This window comes from Fusarium odoratissimum (genome assembly GCF_000260195.1).
Source record: "Fusarium odoratissimum NRRL 54006 unplaced genomic scaffold supercont1.127, whole genome shotgun sequence".
In the NCBI taxonomy this organism is placed as follows: domain Eukaryota; kingdom Fungi; phylum Ascomycota; class Sordariomycetes; order Hypocreales; family Nectriaceae; genus Fusarium; species Fusarium odoratissimum.
Window position 1 is genome coordinate 3,466 of NW_022158818.1, and position 9,897 is coordinate 13,362.

Here is a 9,897-nt window from a genome sequence, read left to right on the forward strand (position 1 = left end):
AGTGATATGCCACAGCAATCCGCTAAGATCTTGCTAATGCCATTGAAACAGACTCCCAATGCGGGGTTCGGACGGGAGTTTGTGAAGCTTGCTTTTATTTATCGTATAGATAAGCGACCGAGCGGATAAGGAGTGAGGGATTGGGAATCTATTGATAGTGGCTGCCTGTATCTGGGTATAAGTTGTGAATTGCTCGCCCACTCACTATCGCCACGTCAATTAATATGAGTCTTGATTGGGGCTATGGTGATGAGGAATGTACCAACATCTTTAAGAACTTAATTATGGATACTTACTTGGCTTCATAGATAGAAAAATGCTCTGCTCTCGTATTTAATTGAGTAACATCCTTTGTAGCCGATAGCAGCTGAGCTTGCACTTCCCTACATCTCGCTGTTCTATAAGCAAACCAGGGTCGAAACGAGGTCTCGTGAAGCTCTCTGAGACCGATACCTGGGGAGCAGCCCTGGATATTATGTTTCTTTTTCTGATCGATGAACACGTCTGGCTGAAAAGACTCGATCCCGGGTAGTGAGGTCGTTTGTGTAGTGGTCGAGGATGAGATCGCCTCTGTCTTTGTCATTTTGTGCTTGGACTCGGAATCTTTGGGAGTCTTTTCCCTGACTGATTGAGATGCATTAGGAATCTTGTGCTTAGAAACTATATCCAAGATCGCCGCAGTCTTCCTGGACATAGGCCTCGTATCGGGCTTGTCGTATGATTGTACAGGTATGTTTCTTGTGTTGTTGTTTGCGGCTTTCGGAGTGTGTTTGTTGTAACACCTCGGAGAAATCGAACTTTGGTCGCGATTTAGGCGATCTCCTTCTTCTTTCTCAAAGTTAGGAATGATTTTCGCCTGGAGCATGCCGTCCGTCTCTTGGGATTTCAAGGGCAGAACTTCAGCTGTAGCCTCGCACCGGTTTGGCGGATAGTGAGTTGAGCTTGTAATGGAAACAACCTCATCATCTGCTGCACCTGCTCGAGTATCGGTGCTATCACGCTGGAGTCTTCCAGAGGTATCCCGTGAAACGATGTCAGGAGAACGCTCAGGGAGACATTCTTGATCCTCTGAATTTGGAGAGAGCCGCGAAGGCCGACGTAGAGCTAGTGATCTCCTGTCCTCAGCGTGCTCTGTTCTCATGGTCTCGTGAGAATTGTCGTCTTTTATGACCCTTTTGCGTTTTGGCTTTGGTACACATCCGTCATGTCTATGGACTCTGTACATCGAGTCTGACTTGTCGATAGAAGTTGATTTTTTCTTCCTTTTATAGGTTCTCCTACTCGGCTGCACGTCCTTAATTTCAGTTGTAGAGTGGTTCAAATAATTTCAAGCGACTTTGCAAGCCACTGAGGGTTATACTCACCCAAATAGGGGCGCAGATTACGGTGTCCTCCATGCCAGATACGAGGGTGACCAATCGTGCAGTTCTCATCGAGTACTGGCGTTGCTCGGGTGGGTAGCGGAAGTTCAGATTGTAGCCAACTGGTGTCAATTGGGGCTGCGGCCGCGAAACTTTTATTTAATGCATTAGTTGAGGAGCCAGCTGTAAAAATCAACCTCTCATTGGCCTTCCTGCCCGTCTCTAAAATTGGAAATATTTAGACCAGTTATGCAGGGTAGAGTCTTCCTGCGGCAGCATGCCACGTTCACGTTTACGCTAATTAGCGCCGTGTGTGTATGTATGTATATATGTATTTTTTTCGTCCGGGGGGCCATAGAGCCCCAGAAGTCTCCTAAGGGAGCACAGGACGTACTGAGCTAAGCTATCTAAAATTGCTGTTGCATCCAACCTCATCTAGAACACCCGAAATGTCCACTCGCATCAACGGAGAGTCTCACAAGCTCTTTCCCCCAAGTGGCACTTTCCTACTCGTAGCCAGCCCTACGGTAGTTTCAAGCACATCGTCCTGGACGTCATTGCAGGTAACTCAGGAAAAGTCCCAATACGAGTGCCATTCCATCTAGTCCGTCCAGCATACCATCGGCACGAAGGCGCATTGCCTCAAGAGGGCATCCTGTCAGCGGAAACAGGTGCCAAGAAATGGTTTTTACAGGAGAGATATGATTTGGGCCAATTTAGAACGTTGTGGCTGACTTTACAGGGTAGTGAGGTGTGGCATTCCCTTATCAATTACGTTATATTTTTTATACAATTAGATTGTTATTAACTGGATCGTGGTAAAGGCCGGGATGGAAACTCAGCGGAACTGCGGATAGCGGGCTAGCTTCCGAGCATAAGACCTATGTATCTTCAACAAGAACAAGTCAAAGGATTATTAAGCTTCCACTGGAAATTAATAAGAAAGCAACGTGTATAAGTTTGATTCCTCAAGGCAATATGGTAAACTTTAAATCATGTGGTTTCATTCTCCAAAGTTTATAGTAAGCTACCACCTTCTCAGTATGGAGAGTCTCACGTAAAACAATGGCGCAATTGTGATCTACTATCCCTGCCGGCAGTTGGTGCGTGTGATTGATTGGCATTGCCGTTTATTAGGGTCCCTAGCACAAAAAGATTTCTCCGTCTCCACAGTCACTCACGGACGAGACAAATAATTTCAGTATTGTCACCGCCTAGTAGTGTCTGAGAAGCAATCAGGAAGGGGACAGTGACGTTGATGTGGATTACCCTGCTTCGTAGAGGCGAAAAAGGCTCGTATCCTTGTGATTTATGGTATTAAACCCTGACCATGCCTTTTTGCCCCATGCTCATCCTAAGATGCCCTGTAACTGAGCCTTAATCGGTAATCCGAGCGTCTGACCTGTTGCATGAGGCCCTATGCCACTGACACTGCCGACTTGGCGCTGTAGCAGCCCCTCTAGATCGTCACTGTAACCTTTTTTGCCTCTGCCTACAAAACTAAACATAAATCCTCTCGTTTTTCTGGTCTGTTTTGTTCATGCTCAGGCAACACCACCGCACATTCCGCCATACACGTTCAATCGCTTCTGCTGGCTTCTGGCCTCGTGCCTCTCGCCGCTGGCCAGGGCTGCCCTTTCGCCAAGCGAGCCACAGACAATAACCTTGTCCCCCGGCGAGAAATCCCCGAGGATTTTGGCATCTGCCGCGTCGCTAGCAACCAGGCTGGTGGAGGTACCCGAAGCAGAGACTTTTGGCCTTGCGCTTTGAGGTTAGATGTTCTTCGACAATTTACGCCTCAGTATACTGTAACCCATTGGGTGCGGATTTTGACTACATCATTATTCAAGGTCCAGGTTCAAGTGAAAAAGGACTTTTACGCGTCTTGATTGGGCCATTACCTCTGGTTTCCTCTTCCACTTGAAAGAGGGTACGTACTGAAACTGCCGCGGCTCCACTTTCGGTGACGGAGGGGGGGGCTTAGCTGTCTGATTGGTGCTTAACTTCTAACCCTGTACGATTCTCATAGAGTTTGATACAACGGCTCAGAGCCTTGTAATATGTAATATAATGTCGCACTGGATGTGCTTAAGATTGATTGAAGGTTAGGTCACTCATAATGAGCAGCAGTAGTGAGTTGATTGGTTCTATGTTCTCTGTGGGGTATTCCATATTCCATCCCACATGAGCCAACGGGTACTGACGGGGGATTCTCCAGTGGAAATCTTCAATGAGTCCGCCTTTCATCGACTGATGGAATCGGGGGCATCTCTTGGGATGTGCCCGAAATAGAAGAGTCCCTCCCTGTCAACGTCTCCAAGCCTGACCTGCCAGACATCGAGGCTCGTCAGAACTGCGACTTCACCACGTCGATCGTTACTGACCGCACTGAGACTTTTGTCGACTGGGCCGTGCAAAAGTCTCACGTTGTCATTGGCACCGGCAATGGCATCGACGTCTTCGTCAGCTCCGGCTACAGTGTGAGCAACGGCGTCAGCGTCAGTGCTGGCCTGGAATGGACTGTCATCAAGGACAAGCTTGGTCTCTCCGCTGGAATCGACTACACCCGTACCTGGACTACGCAGACGGTCATCAATGTTAAAGGAACAGTGCCGGGTGGTTCCTTTGGTGTCATGATCACCAAGCCCATCAAGACGCGTAAGTATGGACAGGCTTTCCGGGGCTGCGTTGGCTCTCTGACTGAGACTGGTACTTTCACGCGGGCGACTCCTTTGACGAGGGCTCGTATGCTGGTGTTAAGTGGGTGTCCGGTGCTATCACTATGTGCATCAAGAAGGAGTTTCCCCTCTCACGCTGTCATGGCCAAGGGAACTTCATCTGAGCCTCTGGTGGCATACTTAGGTATTGTATGTATGTATGCATGTATGTATGATTGGCGCCTGCGTGCGGATAGAAGGGAGTTTGCCCTACGTTATAACAATCTGTGTGGCGTGTGGCTGTGAAACCATCAAGAACGGACCAACGCCCCCGCACTCTGACGAGAAAAGCAAGGCATCATCAAGACTTCAATCAATAAGATCACCAGTTTCTGCTCTATAATCCATTGAATTCACCACATCGTGCGCTCAATGTACGTACCGCGTATCCAACACAAAGTTGGAAATTCCGGTTATGGCTCTGAAAACCTTGTTGCAATTGCCTACTAGAAAGCTTATCGTCCGACGAACTTGATCTCAAGCGTCCTCAGAGCAGGGTACGATACTAAAACCGACACCAAGACGAGGTAGTCACCCACGTCTCCACCAAAGTTACCGGTACAGTGGGGTGCAATAAGCTTCAGGATCTTTGAAGGTACCGAAGCAGCCGGTCTAGCCGGATTAGATCCTGTTCATCTGCCGATTTTATTTACAGTACATATGTTACAGGGTAATTATACTTTATACTCTACCTGTATCAAAAGAACAGCTTTGAGGAGAGATTTAAGCAGCGAAGTGCGCCATATAAGACTAGAAATATATTTAATGTTGGACCCTCCCTCTATTCCCTCGTTCCCGCACATCCTTTCGTACCGCATCAAGAGTCCGGGTTTACTTTCCCCTCAGTTCCGCTTCCTAAATAAGTCTTTACGTCCTTATACCCTCTCAATACTATATACGGCAACCATGCAACCCTTGCGCATTCTTTTACTCTTCCTCCTAGCCGTCTCTGTGGCTGCCACGCATATTGATAAGAGGTATGTCTGATTCTCATGAATACGTTCGTCACACTCATTAGTATGTAAAGCCTCGACCAAGCCGCCACTATTGAAGAAACTGTTCATCAACCTCATTCTCATGACGAGAGAGCCCTTGTCGAACGGTAAGTAGTTTAGTATAGATTTGACGCTGCGTCTAATGTAAATCACAGCGACACCAGTGGCATCTTACTCGCCTGCATAACAGGTGCTGGCGTGGCGTTTCAGGCATATGCTGGATGCTATCTCACTGCATTTCGTAATGACCCGCGCACTCTTACGTTGAGGATGGACAGAACTAGGGGCGGAGGGACATCGAACGTGCTTGTCCTTTTGAGCGGGGGAGCGCTATCACATGCGGTACGGGAAGTAGTCCAGATCATGCCGGGTGAGGTGAAGAGCTTAGCTACTTTAGGTGCATCGACTGTCCAGTTTATAAACAATTGGTAGTAGCTAGTGTTGCGTGGACCAGGCCCGATAGGGATAAGGAGCAAGCAGGTGCGGCAATATAAGGGTTCCCAATAGTCAGCGGCAGTAGTTAGCAGCAAATTTACTCATGAATATGGGGGTAAGAGTTAGCCAACGAGTTCGTGAGTTCAGGGTACACTTTTCTCCAGATATAGTAATATCTTATTCCCATAATCTTAAATAGACCATTTCAAGCTAATTAAAAGTTTCCCTGACTTTATAGCTATTTTCTGGAATTACCATGCAGTACCCACCTGCCGGTCATACCCACCTACCGGTCAGCGAAAAAAAGATTCCCCTATACATAATGCACTTTTTTAACCTCATGGGAAAAACTTAATAAAAATAGTAAAAATAAGTTTATCTCTAGAATTAGATCAAAATTGAATCTACTTTAATATTTTCTAGGTCTTTTAACCTCACGCCCTGTGCGGGTACGTACGACACCTAATTCTTCCTTCCCTGAATTTGACCTCTCATCCTCTTCTATCCCTTCCACCTCGATCACATCCTCAACAACATCCGCCCCTTCAATTGCTTCGTTTGGCTCTGAAATAGTGTCACCAGCTGCTAGAGCCTCTGCCAGCGAGATAAATTTCTTATTGGGATTCGGTATCGCCTTTCTCTTCTTGCCTCTGCTCAACCGGCCAACTTCCTCCTCCAAGCTGGCTATTCTGGTGCTCAAAGAGGCGATCTTGGACTCTTGGGCTTCAAACCCTTTTGATATCACAGAATAGCGCCTTCTGGTAGAGGGGCTCTTGTTCTTCCCCAGGTCTCTGATGTGACGGCTAGTCTTTGGCGTATTATCAGAGTCGACTTGCCCGTCTCTGTCAGCGCTGACCTCAATTCAAGTATCAAGTTAAGTATTTCAAGTAAGTCAAGTAAGTCAACAAACCAGTTTATTTCAAGTAAGCAAGTTCATAATACTTTAAACTTGATTTACTTGAAATACTAGATTTTATGGATTTTCCTATGCAACAGCCCTGTGAGTTTCAAGGCTGTTCGAAGTCCCAGGCATAGGGTAATTAATTAAGTGTAGTACCCCAGTTAATTACACCAATAGAACCCAGGAACGCAGCAGGGGTAGCGCAACTACGTGTTTTGCATTCGCTTACATGCTAGAAACACCTGGTTCAGAATTAACGTCGCTCCCTGATAAGAAGTATCTGTATTCCGCAATTCGCCGGTAACCTGCTATGGCAGTATAATAATAGTCATTAGAATCGCTTCTAGGAATTAGTGGCTATCGCAAATTACTTAAGCAGCAGCTTAATGCTGTATCTATTAAGACTAAAGCTAGAAGAACAACCCTTGCTGACCTCCTAACTATCCAGATTAGCTATAAGAAATATATACTAGAAGAATATATTACTAATAAGAATCACAAAGGTCAGAGGAGCTAGATCTAAGCCATAGGCTTCTTTCTTATAGAAGTTAGCCCTGATTTACAGACGTTACAGACCTACTAAGTATGCTTAAAATGTAATAAACGAGGCAAGAGCTTATTATTCATTGCCATAAATATAACATCGCCAATTAAGCACCTCCGAAGGTAAATAATATCTATATAAGCCTAATCTTTATTACTTCTCTATTATCTTACGAGATATAGGTCTTATATAATCACTGAGGCGGATAATAATATGGATGCAGATTCGTATTTATCTCGCGCTGATATTCACCTACCCTCGAAGCGGCATTGCTTAGAGTCTCCTACTGCAAGATCGAATATCAATAAAGCGAAGGAGTTAACGGTCAGCTAGATTATTACTGCCAATCTTCTATTCACGGCGCTATCGAATCTGTATTTGCGCCAAATGCTTGATTTATATAATATATTATTAGTAAAAGAGGTACCATGGAGTCGGTAGTTAGTATATAATACTATGTGGAAATTATTCGAGGTAAAGAAGGGAGTAATATTAAGTTAATTACAAAAGGCGGTTACAAGGATTAGCTTTAGCTTTAACCTATGGACTTCTCTAAACCGGTATGCTTTCCTTGGCCTCCACGCCCACTATCTCAACGCCTCCTATTAAGTCTAGTTGCGACTCCTTGCTCTGCGCCGTATATAGGGATCTCATTCCAGAGATAACCAAGCAGCAACAATATATAATATCTTAGGCAAGTATGGGATATAAGATAGGACTAGCGCGGGTATCTGCGATAACGCCTCATCTAATGATATATACTTGGCGAGCCTTTATTATTAACTTTATCCTGCAATGGCAGAAGAAGATATTAGAAATCATTGAATAAGATGCTTTGGGCATATTCTTAACCTTGCAGCTCGAGCCTTTCTCTGGGGAGAAGATCCTAACTCGTTTAAGCGAGAAGCCTTCACTAAGGCGGCTTTCTAAGTTAAAGAGCGTGAGCTTCGGCTCTAGCGGAAACGGGGAGCGGTGGGCAAGCTGCATAACATCATCCAGTTCATCAGGGCTTCCCCGCAATAGAGAGAGCTAATGAAATCCCTGGCTTATAACCAGAATGACAAAGACGGCTATTAACTCTTTGAAGAGGAGCGAGCTGCTATCGACCTCGAGCTGATATAAAATAATAAAACCAGATAGAATTTAACCTTTCTGATGATCCAGCGTGCTATTCGAAAGCGAGAGCACATTGACTATTTTATTGTATATCTCGAAACAAAGACGTTAAAGCCCCGACAGCAGGTGCCTATCCAAGATCAGCTTTTACTATAGGACTGGCTTCTGTTAGCGGAGATACAGAGTCTACTTAAACCGCTCTATAAGATCACTATAAGGTGCCAGGGTTAGGCCAAAGAAGGATGCCATGGCGCCTTATAGGAAGTAATGATTAGAATGGAGTACTTGCTTAATTTCTTTAAGGAATAAAACCTAATATTCTTATTACCTGATAGTAGTATCAGTAAGCTAAGAAATTTCAGGGTCTTAGTAACTAAAAGTATAACTCCCCTAATTTGTCTTCGTTTTCTTCAGGCTTCTTTAACTAATGGTTTCTTAGGATTTAGCACTTAATAAATTAAGCAGGGCCGCAGACGAGAGAAACACTTACTATAGCTGTCAGACATTACGTGTATTCGGTTCATTGATATGAATTGGTGTATTCATGTTGTGTTCTGTTGAAATCTACCCCTTAGAGGTTTTACCATTTCGGCTGTAATCTTAAAGTATCCCTGCCTGCACGTGAGACCCCAGCACCTGTTTAACACACCCCCCCAGACTGGCCATCGTGGCTCAGTCTATGCAGTCCGTATTCCTATTGTCAGGTTGGCCATCCTTCCGATCCCTTATTCGGCTCTTCCTCCATCGAGATGTTCCTCTGTTCTGACAAAGTCCTCCGCAGTGAGTTCCTTGGTCCTTCCCTCTTGAATCCTGTCCTTGATATCCACTAGGCCAACCTGTGTGACGAACTTCTGGAACTGCTAAGCGGGTAATGCCTTCGTGAGGCCATCTGCAATCATCTCGGTGGTGGGAGTATGCCGGACCGAGATCCGGTTAGCGAGTGCTTCCTGGCGTAGCCAGTGGTTATAGATGTCAACGTGTCGAAGTTTGGTCTGCAGGAGCGCCACGTCGGAATTAATAAGCCGAATGGTCTGCGCGTTATCGCACTGAATAATGATGCTTCTGTTATCAAGGGTCACGCCGAGCTCGGTGATTAACCTGGAGATAAACATGGACTCCTTCGCAGCCTGCGCAAGTGCCAGCAACTCCGCCTCTGTTGTAGAGGTAGTCACGGTGTCCTGCTTATTGGCGCGCCATCCAATAGTCCCTCCAAATAGCTTCATCACGTAGGCTTGCGAGCTCTTCCGATCGATTGTGTTATCGGCAAAGGAAGCGTCACTGTACACATCAAAAGTGTCTGTTCCGCCGAGTTATAGTGCAAGTGCCCTGGTGTTTTGCAGATACCGGAATAGGTGGTCCAAGGCCTCATGGTGATCGTCGCTCGGGTTCATGTTGAATCGACAAAGTCGAGAAACAGCAAAGGCAATATCGGGTCAAGTGATTACTGCCAGGTAGAGCACTGATCCGGTCTTGCGTTGATACTGCTGTATTGACGCTGTTGATGCGCGCTCTTCGTTCGGAAGAAGTTCTTTCGTGGTCATTGGAGTGAGGGAAGGCTTTCCCCCTTGAATCCTAAAATGACTAGTGATCTTATCCACGAATGACGATTGCGACAGCCAAATCAGACGTTGGTTTCGGTCGCGAATAATCTCAATTCCAAGAAACCACTGTAGCGTATCTCCTCCAGAGAGTTGGTATTTTTCTCGAAGCTTGCCTATCGTCCATTCGACCGATTTTTGATTGGTCTTCTCGTAGGCAACAATGAGGTCGTCCACATAGAAGAATATCAATATTCCTCCTTTCGAGAGACAGCATGGCTCGTGAGGTA

General features: G+C 45.8%; 2 protein-coding genes across 2 annotated transcripts; one reads left to right on the forward strand and one right to left on the reverse strand.

Annotated features, from left to right (window-relative positions):
• Window positions 1-292: 292 nt before the first annotated feature.
• FOIG_16708 (uncharacterized protein) lies at window positions 293-1,141 on the reverse strand (the record flags this gene model as incomplete). The annotated part of the gene is made up of 1 exon (XM_031218182.1): window positions 293-1,141. One exon carries the CDS (start codon window positions 1,139-1,141, stop codon window positions 293-295), a length of 849 nt encoding a protein of 282 aa, XP_031052103.1.
• A 2,339-nt stretch (window positions 1,142-3,480) lies between these two features.
• On the forward strand, window positions 3,481-4,203 carry FOIG_16709 (uncharacterized protein; the record flags this gene model as incomplete). Its single annotated transcript, XM_031218183.1, has 3 exons — window positions 3,481-3,493; window positions 3,597-4,019; window positions 4,067-4,203. The coding sequence occupies 3 exons, from the start codon at window positions 3,481-3,483 to the stop codon at window positions 4,201-4,203; spliced, it is 573 nt and encodes a 190-aa protein (XP_031052104.1).
• Window positions 4,204-9,897: the final 5,694 nt, after the last annotated feature.